Source organism: Equus asinus, chromosome 12 (genome assembly GCF_041296235.1).
Source record: "Equus asinus isolate D_3611 breed Donkey chromosome 12, EquAss-T2T_v2, whole genome shotgun sequence".
Classification (NCBI taxonomy): domain Eukaryota; kingdom Metazoa; phylum Chordata; class Mammalia; order Perissodactyla; family Equidae; genus Equus; species Equus asinus.
The window spans coordinates 84690613-84706169 of NC_091801.1; the positions used below are offsets into that span (position 1 = coordinate 84690613).

At 56.4% G+C, this 15557-nt stretch overlaps 1 protein-coding gene across 5 annotated transcripts in view; it reads right to left on the reverse strand.

Moving 5' to 3' along the window:
• Positions 1 to 1505: 1505 nt before the first annotated feature.
• Positions 1506 to 15557, reverse strand: part of TOP1MT (DNA topoisomerase I mitochondrial) — a 31749-nt gene continuing 17697 nt past the window's right edge. For 3 of the 5 annotated variants that reach the window (XM_070481774.1, XM_070481775.1, XM_070481776.1), the window contains 10 exons: positions 15092 to 15279; positions 14121 to 14265; positions 13591 to 13734; positions 13204 to 13389; positions 10714 to 10782; positions 10302 to 10416; positions 9512 to 9639; positions 8892 to 8986; positions 2225 to 2374; positions 1506 to 1753 (listed from right to left, as the gene is read on the reverse strand). In XM_070481774.1, the coding sequence (XP_070337875.1) occupies positions 1651 to 1753; positions 2225 to 2374; positions 8892 to 8986; positions 9512 to 9639; positions 10302 to 10416; positions 10714 to 10782; positions 13204 to 13389; positions 13591 to 13734; positions 14121 to 14265; positions 15092 to 15279 (1323 nt within the window). In that variant the 3' untranslated portion in view covers positions 1506 to 1650. Of the gene's footprint in view, positions 1754 to 1891; positions 2375 to 4762; positions 5177 to 8891; positions 8987 to 9511; positions 9640 to 10301; positions 10417 to 10713; positions 10783 to 13203; positions 13390 to 13590; positions 13735 to 14120; positions 14266 to 15091; positions 15280 to 15557 lie in introns of those variants that run through there. The other 2 variants (XM_070481772.1, XM_070481773.1) reach the window with 2 other exon arrangements.

Here is a 15557-nt window from a genome sequence, read left to right on the forward strand (position 1 = left end):
CCTTTTTAAAAGAAAAAAAAGACAAGGAGATAAGATAGAAAGATTAAGACTAAGAGGAGTTCCGGGGGAAAGAAAGAAAACAGAGCGTGGTGGGAGTGAAATTATCAGAGGAATAATTTCACTGCTTCCCCCACACTGAGAGGCGCGGCACCGGAGTAGAAGTGCCCACTACCACCCTCTGCGGGGCGCGCGGGGCCTGAGGAGCAGGACCTCACAGGGACAGAGGTGGCACACAGGCCCCCAGGCTGGGCCTCAGCAGGAGGGCGCCAGCCGGGACGCCCGGAAGTGCACTGACGAGGGGTGAGGATAACTCGCACCTGAAGGCCGACGCGGGTTCAGGTTATCAAGTGTGATGGTTGTGAAACAGCCTTTTCACGTGCGCAAACTCACCAACTTGTTCTTCATTCTTTTTCATGAGGCTGCTAAAGAAGATCTCCAAAATGAGGGGGACCGACAAGGAGTGAGTGGGACCCAGTAGGCAGGGAACAGCTACACAACAGACAGCCGAGAGGGACACGCACAACGACAGCAAAAGGAAGCCCGGGCTGGGGGACAAACAGCCCGTCTCTTGATGGGAGGCACCGCAGCTGTCTGACTGGTTTTACTCTCCTACGGTCCGCCGTGCAGCCACAGTCACTGACTCTCCTCCGCACGCACAGCAGGGATCCTCTGCGCAAGGCGCTCCAGAGCCTCGGCCAGTGGCCACGTCGGCCTCAAAGCCATCATCTCCTGCCCGTCCTGTCTGGATGTGCGGATGTGTGTGAGCTGCCTCTTGAGCCACAGACCTGGAAACTAAAAAGAAAGATTATCTGCCCCCAAAATAGAGTTTTAAAACACCTCCCCCCCGTGCCCACCTCGCAGAGACCCCAGCTGCAGCAGGGACGTCCTGCCCACCCTGCACGGCCATGATGGTCCCAGTCCATCCTCAGCCAGGCCTGCTTGTCCTGGCCACCTGGCGCCGCGCACCTGCCTGAGACCTTTACTGAGTGACTTCCACCGGCCCCTGTGGCTCTGTCCGGGGGTGCCCCAGGGCACAGCTGTCACACCCCCTCCCTGCCTGCACTTTTGGGATGGCCCCATCTGTTGCCACTTCTCACTCGAGGACACAACGACTCCATCCACCCCATCAGGCCACACCTTCCTGCCGCCAGGTTGGAGCCCGGAGGGAGAGCCTGGCCGTGGGCACACAAGCAGCCCTCTGGGGGGAAGACAGGCACTCAGGGCCCCACTGGCCCATCTGCTCAGGAGGAGAGGACAGCGTGTCTGAGGGGTCCCCGCCCAGGGCTGCGACAGTGTGTGCGGGTGGGGGTACCCAGGCCTCCTCTCACGGGAGTCAGGGACCCCCTCAACCAGCCCCAGCAGCCCCGCGCACTGTTAGCGGGTTCTAGAGACAGGCACATGGCCACAGCCCAGCTCTTGTCCGTCACTCTGTGCAGGAGCCCTGAGAGAGAAAGCGGCTGCCACGGCCAGGGGACAGCAGCTGGGGGAGCAGACACACTTCAAAGGACAGGGCACGCGAGTGTCAGCGACCTTCTGTATAATGACACCACAAACACCTGCAGCAAAACATTTCATTGTACAAAATTCCCCAAGATTGCTTTAATAGTGAAAAAATAATAATAAACTCCAGTGAGGCACGAGGATGCTTGTTTAGAACTCAAAGTCTTCGCCCGCCATGTCGAGGGCCCAGGCGAACCTCTCCCTCTGCGTCTTGTTGTAGATCCTCTCCACGGGCACCCCGAAACGCTTACACCTGCGGAGAGCAGACCAGGGGTCTCAGGACACAGCGGGACGGAGGCCGGGACGCCTCGGCTCCAAGACCTGCTCCTCCTGGTCACGGCCACTGCCAGGGCGTCAGGGAGGCCTCTGAGAGTGCAAAGGGACCCAGAAGGGCAAGTGGGGTGCTCAGGGAATGCTCACGGGGCACAAGGCAACCCTGGCACTTCCACTCCCAGTGGGCAGGCTGAGCTCCTCGTGGCTGGGTGGGTGCAGGCACCTGACTCAGGGTCATCATCCCACGCCAGCTACTTGTCACTACCCGGCCTTACACTGTCCCAAAGCTCTCAGGGAGGAAGGACTAATGACACAGGACTGGGCATCAGAGACACACCAGTCAGGCAGGTCCCACCACAGGAAGGACCTGTGCTGACCACAGGGGCCACTTGGGGAACCCGGGCCCCTCCTCAAGGATGTGAGTGGGCACAGCAAGCTGGGGCCCGCGCACCAGGCGACGCTGATCCGGGGGTCCAGGTAGTTGAGCTTGGACGTGCCCAGGGCCACCTGCTTGCTCTCCTCCTTGTCCGTGGCCTGTGTGCTCAGTCTCATGAGCTGCTCCTCCAGCTTCTCCAGCAGCCTCTCCCTCTTCTCCAGGAAGCTGGCAAGAGAAGGACGGGCTGCAGGTCCCCACGGGGGCACCTGCCCGCGCACTCCCTGGGTGTGGGCCGAGCCCCGGGGAGGCCTGCATTACAACAGACAGCCCTCCCTCAGCAGAAAGGAGGCGGGAGAGGGGAGCTCTGTGGAAATGTGAACCACGACAGACATGGGAAAAGGGGCAAAGGGTGACAACCAGTATGAGAGAGCCTTTCCCGTTCAGAAAAACGCTGAGCCCTCACTCCCACCTTTTTACAGAAAAGCAGGTTTCTCCAGACAGGCACCCTCTTCCCCTCCCCACACGCCTCACCCAGGACGCTGGGTAAGACAATGCCCAGGCAGGGTGGGGGTGGGCAACCTGCCGACGGCCATGAGGCCACCAGTGCCATGAAGTTTAACCCCTGCCCTTCTCCCAGGAGTGCACACTTCAAATCCACCTGGACACGTGCGGAATGACTCACGACCAAGAGGGAGTGCTGCCGCCAAAGGCCGAGCCGGCCAACCGCGGGGCAGCCTGAACAGCAAGCACTCATCCCGGAGCCGCCGAGACGCGTGAGCCACAGGGCCGGGCGCTGCTCTGACACAGCTGCCGGGCGCACACGGACACCAATGTACAAACAGTGGGTGCGACTTATGGGGAAAAGGGGGGTGGGGGAGGGAGGACGACGGGCATGCACACGTCCGGGCTTTCCGGAAGACACACAGAAAGTCCCCAGCCACCCCGGGGGAACGGAGGTCAGGGTGGATGACAGCCTTATTTTTCATTATTATGAATACTCCACGGTCTGATCACTTGACATTTCTTACACACAGCCCCCGTGTTAAAAATGCCCCTCTGCAGCCAAGGACACTTGTCACAATGAGGAAACGTTCGCACGCCTAGAACCACAGCCATTGGGAATAAAGGGACACATCGCTGGAGAGGGATGGCAAGGGAGACTCTGAACAACCGCGTGCCCACAAACCAGACGACCCCGTGAAGTGAACAAAGAACCAGGACACAAACCACCAAAACGGACGCAAGAAGAATGGAAAACATGCACAAGCCTCTAACAAGTACAGCGATCGATCACCTCCCACGGAGACGGCCCAGGCCCAGAGGACGTCACCGGGGAACTCTACCATGCATTTAAAGAAGAGTACCACCAATTCTTCACACACTTCCACAGAAGGGAAGAGGAGGGAACCCGTCCCACCTCACTCTGAGACCAGCGTTACCCTCACACTAAAACCAAAGACGTCACAAGAAACCACACACTATTATCCTTTTTACACACAGAAGCAAAAATCCTCAACACAATCAAACCAAATTCAGCAATATATAAAAAAGATTCTACACAATGATCAAACAGGATTTATTCCAGGGATGCAAGGACGGCTGGACACCTGAAGATCAGCTGATGTGACAGACCACCTCAACAGGAAGATAAAAACATGATCGTCTCCACAGATGCAGAGAAAGCATCTGACAAAACCCAACACCCTTCCACGAAAACCCACACCTGACGGCCTAGGGAGAGAGCAAACGCCCCCACAGATGCAGGGCGTCTAAGAAAGGCTGCGGCTGCCACGGTCCTTGGTGCGGAGAGCGAAGCTCTGGCCTAGAAGCAGGAACAAGACGGGGCTGTCCACTCATGTCACTAGTACTCGACACCGTGCTGGAGAGTCCAGCCAAAGCAATCAGGCAAGGAAAAGAAACAGCATCTAACTGGAAAGGAAGGAGTAAACTATCTCTATTTGCAGATAACATGATCTTAAAAATCCTACAGACTCCGCTAAAAAACTACTAGCGCTAGTAAATGAGGTCAGCAGGCTGCAGGACACAAGATCAAAAAACATCAGCTGTACTCCTTGCGCACAGTGTGGAGGAGAGTTCACACAGCAGGCCCGCCCATCCTCGGACAGGCCTGCTTCCAAGGCTGGATCTCGGGGGTCCCATGGCCCCCACTGAGGTGGCTCTCTGAGCCTGACGTGTGTATACAAACATGCTCTGCACTGCGCTCCTGCTCTCCTCGCGGGGGTCTGGAAGTTAGGGATGTGCTGGGCAGAGGCAGCCTAGGTGACCAGCCCCCATGACAGCCCGGGCACCAAGTCTCCAATAAGCTTCTCTGGTGGACATTTCACACGTGTCGTCACAGCTTGCTGGTAAGAGAAATGGCACCCGCCCTGTGTGACACCACAGGCTCGTGCGCTGCCTCCGTCTGCTGGCGCTCTCTGTGCCCTTTCGCTCCACTAAGCCACGGCTGTGACTGCCGAACCCGGTGAGTCCTGCGGAATCCCTGAACCCAGAAGTGGTCTGGGGTTCAGTTCGTGTCAAAGTGTGACTCGCTGGCACTGACTGGCAGAGCCATGGCAAGAGGCTCGTCTGACAAGGAAGGAGGCCTGGGTGCCCATGGAGTCGTCCGTGATGAAACGGCAGCTGGGCTGCTGTCTGCTCTGAGAGTCAAAGCTCCCTGAGGAATCTGGAAACGACAGCTCCAACCCCAGGAGGGTGGGCTCACATCCTCGGGCTGCTTTGGGCCACAGTGGCTACAGAGAGGGAAAAACGACAGCCCAGCTCAGGCCTCGGGTTTCTGTTCTCCTCCAGGTGGGAGAAAGGGTCCCAAATTCCCAAGAGTGAGCTTTGGATGGGCCAAAAGTGTTAAAAGTTTGCATTGCTCTCCCCTCCCAGTGGGAGAAAAAAAGGCTGGATCCGGAACGGAGTTCTAGAGACGGCTGCTTGGGCCCGTCCCAGCTGGGATCCTCTCGGCAGCTGCCCTGTACGCTTAAGCCTGGCAAGTCGAGAACTGCCAGGGGCTGAGGAAACCTGCAGCAAGAAAGAAACGGGGGGTGTGGTAATGGCTTCGTATTTTGTGGCTATTGCGTCGGGATGTTTAGTAAAAAACAGATATAATACGTTAAATGCTTGTAATTTTATAAATGCTAGATGGATCATCCCAACCAGAAAAGGTACAAGAAAAAGCGACAGTGGACACAGCAGCCTTGCCTTGCAGCTGGCGGGAAGGTTAGAATTACAACTCTAAGGGGGCTGCCCCAGGGCCGAGTGGTTAAGTTCGTGCGCTCCGCTTCGGCGGCCCAGGGTTTCACCAGTTCAAATCCTGGGCACGGACATGGCACTGCTTGTCAAGCCATGCTGAGGCGGCATCCCACATGCCACAACTAGAAGGACCCACAACTAAAAATACACAACTATGTACAGGTGGGATTTGGGGAGAAAAAGGAAAAATAAAATCTTTAAAAAAAAAAGAATTTCAACTCTGAGTACTGGAGACACGCTGAGTCTCTGTCGGTGATGGTTTTTACTATGGTTTAGCCTATCGGAGTCTCTGGGGAAAGAGAGACACCGCGAAGAAGAGGCTCGCCCCAGACAAGACAGCTCTGGAGTCTGAATCGCTGGGTGGAGGGCACTGCTCATGGCTCTTGTGAGGTGAGACGTCTCAGACCCCGAGGCTGCTTTCTGGCCTGATGTGTATTTTTGAGCAGGCCTATTTCTAACCTCCAGACGGACAAGGTAATGAGGGCACAGGGAAGCCTTGTCACTTGGACTTGCAGCACCTCCGCTTTGGGGCTGCAGAAGGAAAGCCGCTGGTCCCCTTGGAATCGTGAATTCAGAGACACATGGTCTGGATCGGGTTCTGAGCAAAAACCCGACCCCGTGAGCTACGGGAGTTTCAGCCTCAGCACAGGGGAGCTGGACCGAAGGCTCCAGGACCAGGCCTCAGACCCAGGGACTGCTGCAGATTCAGGACAGCTCTGCGTAGGGCCCTAAACTGGGCAGACATCATGGCTGTGGCTGGACCAGCAGGGTCACCTGCAGATGCCCCCGTGATAAAGCCTGTTTGCTGACGGGGCCATCAGAAATCAAGTGCGACTGTGGTGCACTTCTGACACCGGGGAGGGCACATCACAGGGACAGTCACACACCCCCAGGGATGTCTCGAGGCTCGTCCTGAGACTTGGCGGTCAGCGCAGTCTGCAGTGGTGGGGGCAGGGCCAGACTCCACGCTCCTAGGTGCCCGGTGCTCACACCCATCGGGGCAGGCAGATGTGGGATGCAGCTCATCTGATCTCGGCTGCTCACAGGATCAGCAGGAGCAAACAAACCCACACTCTTGGACGTTACATAAACCCACTTAGAACTTGCACGACAATCCAGGAGTCCGTCCTGCCCAATCGCTGGATATGGGGTCTTTCTGGCTCAGGTATACAGAAACACTTTTCTGTGGAAATGCTTTCAATCTCTCATACACAAAACCCAGACAAAAGGTCTCAGGGAGGAATAAGGATAAGTGAAGAAATGTAAAGTCACGATGACTGAATGTGAACACTGATTTTGTAACCACGAAGGAAAACCCCCTAAAATCCTGGTGCCTGCAGGGGTTGGGGGGGAGCACTAATGATCTCTGAAATCAGAAAGGTGCAGCTGAGGCATCTGAACTGCCCGGAGCACCTGGGGTGCTGGGAGAGGACTCGGGAGCTGGCACCTGGCGTGCCCGGGCCCACTGCCGGGAGTTCTTGCCCTATAATCAATGTGAGCGGTCCTGGGGATCCTCCTATGGATCACTGAACCAGGGATGGTCCTGGAGACCTCCAACAAAGCTAGCAATGAGCAATCCAAACGAAATTAAGAAAACAATTCCATTTAGAACAGCAGCAAACAATAAAACACTTACAGAATAAATTTAACAAAAGAAAGGTGCAAAACTTATACTCTAGAACTTTGTTGAAAGAAACTAAGGCACTAAATATCTAAAGGACATCCTAGTGTTCACAGAGCGGGAGGCTCGATCTACAGAGTCAATGCAACCCCTATCAGAGCCCGCGCTGGCTTCCCGGCAGAAAGTGACAAGCTGAGCCTACAATTCATGTGGAACTTCAAGGGCCCCTGAATAGCCAAAACAGTCTGTAAAGAGAAAAACAAAATTGGATGGCTCACACTTTCCCATTTCAAAACTTACAGCACCCAAGACTCAGTGGTACCAGCACCAGCACAGACGTGAACATGAACGGAACTGAGAGTCCAGAAAGAAACCCAAACACCTCCAACCAACTGATCTTCCACAGGGAGCCGGGGCCACTCAGTGGGGAAAACAGTCTTTCAGCAAATGGTGCTGGGACAGCAAGAGATCCAAATGCAAAAGAAAGAAGGTGGACCCCTACCTCACACCAGGTACAAACCTTAACTCAAGATGGATAACGACCTAAATGTAAGAGCTAAAACTCTAACACTCTTATGAGAAAACTTAGGAATACACCACAGGACCTTGGGTCAGGCAAAGCTTTATCAGACAGAGCACTAAAGAACAGCAACAACAAAAAAATAAATTGCACTCACCAAAATTTAAAAATTTTGTGCTTCCAAGGACGCCACCAAGAAAGTGAAAAGACAACCCACAGGACGGGAGAAAGTATTTTCAAATCACATTTGAAAAGAGACTTGTAGCAGGAATAAATAATGAGCTTTTACAACCCAACAGTAAAAAGATGATGAACTGGAAAATGGGCAAGGGACCTGGAGAGACATTCCTCCAGAGACGATGTACAAATAGCCAATAAGCATGTGGAAGATGCTCGATCTCCTCAGCCTTCAGGGAGACGCAAACCACCCACAATGAGAGCCCACCTCCCGCCCAACAAGGGACTAAGTCAAGTGCTGGCGAGGAGGAGAAACCAGAAGCTCACACCCCATGGTGAGAACGCAGAATGCACAGCTGCTGTGGAAGCCAGCCTGGGGCCTTCTGAAAATGTTCAACCTGGAGGTGTCAAGTGACCCAGCAACTCCGCTCCCAGGGAGGTGCCAAACAGAAACACACAGAAACAAACACCTGAGTGCTCACAGCAGCCTTACCCACAAAAGCCAAGAAGTGGAGACCACGCAAATATCCAGCAACTGATGGACGGACAGACAACACGCCGTCCATCGAGACAAGAGAACGAATATTGGCAACAAGGAGTGAGGCCAACGCGCACTACAGCGTGGATGAACCTTCACAACGTTCTGCTGCCTCAAAGAAGCCAGACACAGAGTCCACGTATGGCACACCTCCACCTGTGTGCAATGTCCAGGAGCTGGGGGAGGGCAGTGGGGGAGGGCAGTGGGGGGAGTGCTCAGGACATGAGGCTTGCTTCTGAGGTGACGGAAATGTTCTAAAATCCATGCTGATGATGGTTGCACAACTCTGTGAATGCGCCAAAACCACTTGCACAGAGTAAGCAGGTGAACCGGCTGTCACAAAAATCACATCTCAACCGAGCCGCTAACAGAGCCCGCAGCACCGGGCCGGAGCTCGCCTGCGCCAAGCACGGGGGCGAGCCCACTGCCGACGGGCCACGGTGGAGGCCGGGCCACGCTTCTCCTCGGGCACTTCCGTACTGCCTCACTTCTTTGCACAAATAACATGGTCTGTATTTTTAAAAATCACAAAGTAATGACTGAAAAGAAACCCACAGAATTGGCAAGAGGAAAAACTAAAGCTCCCGGCCAGCCCTGACTCAACGGCCTGCGCCCTCAGGACACTCACCTTCTGGACCTGTCGTCCCCTCTGGATTTGTGGCCGGCCCGAGCCTGCTTCAGCTCCGCCTTGGCCTCCGCCACCTGCTTCTTCTTCGCCTCAATCTGCAGAGGAAGAGGGCCCCGTCAGGGCTGCTCCCGTCCCTACCTGGCCCAGCCCCAGGGACCACCATCCACAACCTGCTGGCCCCTACGCCCTGAAAGGGCCCAGCTGAGCAGGCCCTGAATCTCCACGGGCACCTGCTTGCCTAGTAGGGGTACTGGAGGGTCGACCCTGACCAGTCACTCTGTGGCCAGGGGACAGGGTAAGGAAGAGGCCCTAAATGTACCACCTGCTCCAGCGAGACCCTAGCCCCTGCTCCACTGACCTCCTTCCTGGACTAGAGGCCTTTCTGCACCAGAGGCCGAGCCAGGACAGCCTCTGGCGCCCCTAGGCAGTTCTCCCCTCAGAGAAGCCAACACCTGGCCCTGGGCAGCCCTGATTGGCCTGGAACCCCTCTGCTGGCCAGGTGGCCCTGGACTGTGAACAAGGCATTTGGGAGGGCAGGGCAGGGGGAGCCTGGCGATGGAGCCCGCAGTGGCTGGCACCCAGAGGCCCTCCCACGGTGAGCTGCCGCGTCAACCGCATGCCTTCAACTGGAGATTCTGCATCGACTTCTCGAAGGTCTTGGGAGTTGCCCGCTGATGGTTGCAGAGAATGGCCACAGCTCGGTTTGCTCGGTTGTAAGACAGAATCTTCGCAGCTACACTGTCTTCAGCTGAAAAACAGGAGAGTTTGTTACAAAGTAGTGGCCACAGGACAACACTTCATGTGAGAGTCCTTCCCCTCACTGAGGACCTTGACTCTGTGGACAAGACTGAGCGTCAGGGGTAGGCACCCTGTCCAAGGGGCCCACAGACCAGGAGCACAGCTGGGGACCACCACCACAGGGGAGTCAGGACAGCACCCAGGAGCCTCCAGCGGAGGCCCAGAGACAGGCTGAGCTTGGACAGCCGGGCAGTAGGTCAGAAGCCGGTGGGGAGAGGGTTCCAGCACACGACAGGGACGTGCAGAGCTGGGCAGGGTCTTCAAAACCGACTCTGCTGAGAAGCAGACGATAGATGGGGCGAAGCCTAACTGTGTGGCTGTGTGGTTGACGCATTGAAGAAGGGGGTGCTGAGCAGAGGTGGCCCCCAGAGAGGCCGCTGGCCAGAGCCAGGAGCAGTGGGCCCTGCAGGTAAGACACATCCTACAGAAGATGTCTGGGGTCCTGAAGGCCACTCACAGCTCAGATGAGCACTTCCCTGACCTCTGACTCCATCCAAACCTGGAGTGTCCCCTGGGGCCAGGTGGTCTCTACTCCTCCCCTGGACACCGGCCACACAGCACCGGCCCACGACCAGGGCCTGTTCTCCCCAGAACAGGTGGGGCCAAGCTCACCTCTGGTCAGGGCTCGCAGCTGCTCCTGCAAGGTGACGCTGGCGTTGTAGGTGCGGAACACTTTGGCAGTCAGGCCGTCCATCAAGTCCTGAAGGTGCTTGTTGAGGCTAGTAGTCTAAACACGGGGGAAAAAAGGTGGGCCTAGGGATGTGGTTTCCTCTGGGGACAGTTTCTAACATTCTTCCCAGCCTCCCTGCCTTGTGCTTCCAGAAGGAAGAAATGATGGGGGATTTTAGCTGGTGATCAGGACAAGGAGACCCTCAACCTTCTTGGGCAAAATGACATGCTAACTCGGTGCTCACACTCTTCCCATCTCATCAGACCAGCTGTTCTGGACACGAGCAGGCCGTGCAGCACTGGCAGTCCCTGGGTCACCCCCATCAACACTGCTTTTAAAAACACACAGACTTACGGTCAGTCTGTCAAAGAGGTCGTCCCCACGGCTCTTGTTCTCCATAAACAGCTGCAAATTCTTGTACACCTGGGACACAAAGAAGACCTTCAGCCCAACAGAGCCTTTAAAAAGGCTCACATGTGCAAAAGAGAGAAACAGCCTGTTCTGGAGGAAACAGAAGAATTAAACGAAGGACCTAAAGGGACATCTGCGCGACTAGAATCTGGAGACCAGCGACGGGTTTTCTTTTAGGAAGGTGGTCTGAATGCGCGACCTCTCCCGTGGGCCACTCAGTACATCTCAGTGCTGTGCTCACGAGACTGGCGCTGTCTCTCCCTCCCCACGCCCCTGGCTCCTTCCTCCAACATCAAAGCTGGGCTTCCTCCAGGCGACCCTGAGTCCAGGGCCTGCACTGGTGACATGGTCAGACTCACTTGATACCACAGGGCCTCAGGGGACCTTCATGGAAGGCCCTTTTGTCCCATTTCCCTCTACCGGCCACTTCCAAGAGAGGGAACTCATGCCCTTGCGAAGAGGCAGTCCTACTGGGAGAAGCTCTGCGCAGGCCGTGCGCACGCTGCACACCCTCACTTTTTTCAGTCCCTCTGGGGGCGGGCAAACATCCTCACGGTTCACATCGGCCTAGACCCTGTCTCTTCAGCCAGCTATGTGCTGCTCACCACCACTGGGGACATCCCATGCAGCTCCAAATATGCCTCACTTGGCTGGACACCAGGCGACCAGCTACAAAGTGACCGAGACAGCCCTCACGCTCAGCAGACATGGCAGGAGGCCCAGGCACCATGTCCTCCAGCTCTCCCAACCACCAGCAGAGGTGGCAGACTTGCGAGTGGGATTAGTGGCTTATAAAAGAGACCCCCAGAGCGCTCCCTCACCCTCCCACCATGTGAGGACACAGAGAGAAGGCGCGGCTATGAGCCGGGAAGGGGGCCCTCACAGGACACGGCCAGGCCGGCCCCCGATCTCAGGCTCCAGCCTCCAGAACGTGAGAAATAAATCCTGTTGTCTGTGAGGTACCCAGTTTGTGGGGTTTTGCCTTGCAGCCCGAATGGAGGCACGGTGTGAGGACCTTCTGTTAGGAAACCTGCCTCAGTACCATCTTACACGGTCGCCTGATACCCCGTGTGCAGACAGACCTGACTCCCCTCCCGCTTTGACTCCTCTCCAACGTGGCCCTGAGCCTCTCTTCCCCTAGCCTGTCGCCATCCTACTCGGTATTGACCGAGAACAGATTCCAGAGCCGCCCGCTCAGAGGCCCTGGCACGCAGGGCTCTGCTGGATTGCTGCCTCCCAAGCAGCTGCGTCCCTGCCGCCCTCGACTGTCTCCCCACACCTCCCACTCCATTCTCAGGTGGCCCAGCCCCGGCTGCTGTGTGTGCTTGTAAGGTGCTGGCGCCAGGGCTGGGTCTCTTCTGTGTTGCTACAGCATGGTGCCCACCCAGACAGGAGCCAGGGCGACTGCCACTCTCGGGAACACCATTCCAGGAGGAGAGGATATTCCCCAAATTCCAATTTCTCTTCATTCAAATCCCTCTGCAGACCAGAAACTTACCCATCCTTCCAGACCTCATCCCTCCCCCCACCAACGCGGGCCAGCCCAGGCGCTGCGGGCTCGGTGGTCAGCCAGCAGGCTCGACTCCTGGACCACATCGTTTAGAGAGGAGACCGGGGGCACCACAGGATACCACAGGGAGCTGCATGGCCCCGGGCCAGGAGACCCTTCACAGGTGTACTGGGGTGAACAGTGTCCCCCCCAAATTCATGTCCTTCCCAGGGCCTCAGAATATGACCTTCTTCAGAAATAGGGGTCTTTGGAGATGTAATTAGTTAAAATGAGGTCACAGTGGGGTAGGGTGGGCCCTAAATCCAACATGACTGTGTCCTTGTAAGAAGAGGAGAAACACAGACACACAGAGAGAAGACGGCCACGTCGTTGCACACCCAGAGACTGGAGTGATGCAGCCACAGACTGGAGAGATGCAGCCATGAGCCAAGATGCCAAGGATGGACGACCACCTCCAGACACCAGGGGAGAATGGAAGGATTCTCCCCAGAGTCTCAGAGAGTACGTGACCCTGCCAACACCCTGGTCTCGGGACCCTGGCCTCCAGAGCTGCGTGTTGTGGTACCTGTTCCGTGGGCCCTGGCTAACGCAAACACCAGAAGAGCGAATGACGAAGCTGACGCCTAGAGAGAGGGGTCTAGTTCAGCCTACGTTGGCGTTCACACCTAACCCGAGTGTACCACCCAGAGGGTCACAACGAGGAGAAAGCCCCTCCATCCTAGACGAGCCTCTCTCACACAGCAGGCCTTGCCTCCAAGCAGGACAGATCTGGCAAACAGGCCGTGTGCTCCTGCTGCGTGTCTCTCACACTCCCTGAAGACTTGAAGAGAAAAACGAGAAGGTCCAGAGCTAAAGGGCAAATACAGAGGTGCACGACTGCTTCCCTCCCTGAACCCGGCCGCTGATCGCGCGCGGGCACTCACAGGCCTCTCCACGGGCACTCTGTTGTAGTAGCGGATCGAGTCCTTTCCCAGGAAGTCCAATTCCACAACGTGCTGGCAGCCGTCGGCCTCTGGGTACAGCTGGATGTGCTCCACGCGGAGGGAGCAACAACCCACCGTGTCCGCCGTCTCACCCTCTTCCTTCTCATTCCCGGCTCTCAGCGCCAGCTGGTCAGGGGTGGGCCAGTCAGGGGTGTGGTGTGTGTACACAGGCACGCGCACATGCGGGCACACACACGCCCCTCTATCAGCCCAAGGTTACAGCTCAGGACACGAAGTCCCGCTGTCCCCACAGCTGCCCAACCACCTGGGTCTTTGTGACTGGAGCGTCTGTATGCACAGCAGCCGAGAAGCCAGGGGCCACCGCACCTTATCGATGAAATAAAGGGCCACCGCGCACTGCCTCTTCTTCATTTCTCGAGACTTCCAATCCGCCCGATACTGAGAACGGATCTCATCCACAACCCCTTTCAAGCGTCGAGCTACTTCATACTTTTGCCAATCTTTCTCCCCCTAAACAAAGAGAGTAAGTAGCACAGGAAACCCTGCATACTCCTGTGAGATAAGGAGACACCATCGGCTCCACCCCCGAATCCACGGAGACCCCCGACCCTCCCGTCTGCAGCTTTGCTGGGCAGGGGCAGTGCTGGCGAGCAGAGTCTAAACTCAGCAAAATTTAGCATGAACGTAAATTTAAATTCCTGATTTCTTTTAAGACACGCGACCACTAAGCACAGTATGACTTCAAAATTGGCTCGTTAATTCCTACCAATTTCAGGGAAATCCTTGCCAAAGGCTAGAGAAGGTGTCGGTCTCCTCATCCACCCTCCTGAGTGGACACCGAGCTCTGGAGCCCAGGAGGGGCTCCCTGGGAGGGAGGCGCCACCAGCCGTCCTCACCTTCAGCTTCGAGCTTGGGTTCAGCATGACATACTTGATAGAGTTCTGGATGTTCTCCGTCCACGAGGCCAGCCACGTGACCGTGTTATCAGAGCGCACCTCCTTCCACTGGTGACCTGCTGGGGGCTCGGGTATCTTTGAGTCCCTGCAGCAGAAGTGACCCAAACGTAAGAATTTCAAGACCTTGTTCTCTGAAATATGAGCAAAATGACCCTCTCTGGGTGACTGCTGGCACCCAGCCACACGGCCACGGCGGCCCAGGGCAGGTCTCGGCCTGAGTCTCGGCTCCGGGCCGCCCGCCCAGCTCCCCAGCCCTCGCCCCCTACTGCTGCCTCCGCCGCTTCTTTCAGCTCCCTCATCGCGGGAGTGTGACGGCTCACTCAGAGCCTGCCATGTAATGCAGCTGCCCACTGCCCCTGCGGAGACAGGACGGCATCCCCAAGAGTCCTCAGGTGTCCCCAGGAGCCTCAGCAGCTCTGGAGGGACACCAGCTGCTGCCAGGCTCCTCACAGGACTGGCCTGTGGGGAGCCCTCTGCCTGGGCCTGCCCCTCGCCCCACGCCATCTGCAGCTAACGTAATAGAAACTACCAACAGAGTGCGTGATCCACCCTGTACTTGCTAGAACTTTCTTCCAGTAAGTTCGAAACCGTCCCACGTTATTGGACTACCTTAAAAATCTGAAATATGGAAAAAAACGTTGCAAATAGGACAAACTTTCTTGGTGGGGTAAAATCTCAAGCATGCGGTGGAGCAATGAGGGTCAGTCAACACACAGGCTGCAGCAGAACTCATCAACTGGCAGGAAAGGGGGCCCTGCCCCCAGCTCACAGAGCCAGCTGGAGGCATGGGGTTACAGTGACACACCTGCCATGTACCCCACTCTCCCAGAGGCATGCGAACGGCCCGAAGCATCCAGGTTTCGGCACTCCCCTTGGGGCCGTGCCCTGCGGCGCCACCCCCCCCCCCCCACCTGCTGCAGTTGATGGTCACGTCCTCTGGCAGGATTCTCCTCTTCAGCATCCCCATCTTGGGGTGGTCACCGCGGCCCCGGAACAACCCAGGGGGCTCCGTCTTGAAATTGCCTATTTTTTCTCGGTGCCCATCTAGAGTACAGTAGCCAAACTCTTGCTGAAGCTTTTCTGCCTCTTCTTTTAACTTCTGAATTAACAAAATAGTACATAGACATTAGTGGTGAAGAGACAGAACAAACCTAAATGCCCTGTGGTTACCCCAGGACTTGGTCCCACTTTTGGGGGGTTAGGCGGACTCGTCAAAGTCCCTTTGCTCTCCACAGGAGCCTGGGAGGGCCCAGCGAGGACAGCCTAGAGCGCAGAGCAGGGTACCCTGGTGCCACACCCTCACACCCACAGCCGTCCTGAATCCACTGTCATCACTGAGGGTAAATATTTATCCCACTGTTTCCCACAGCGGGCTTA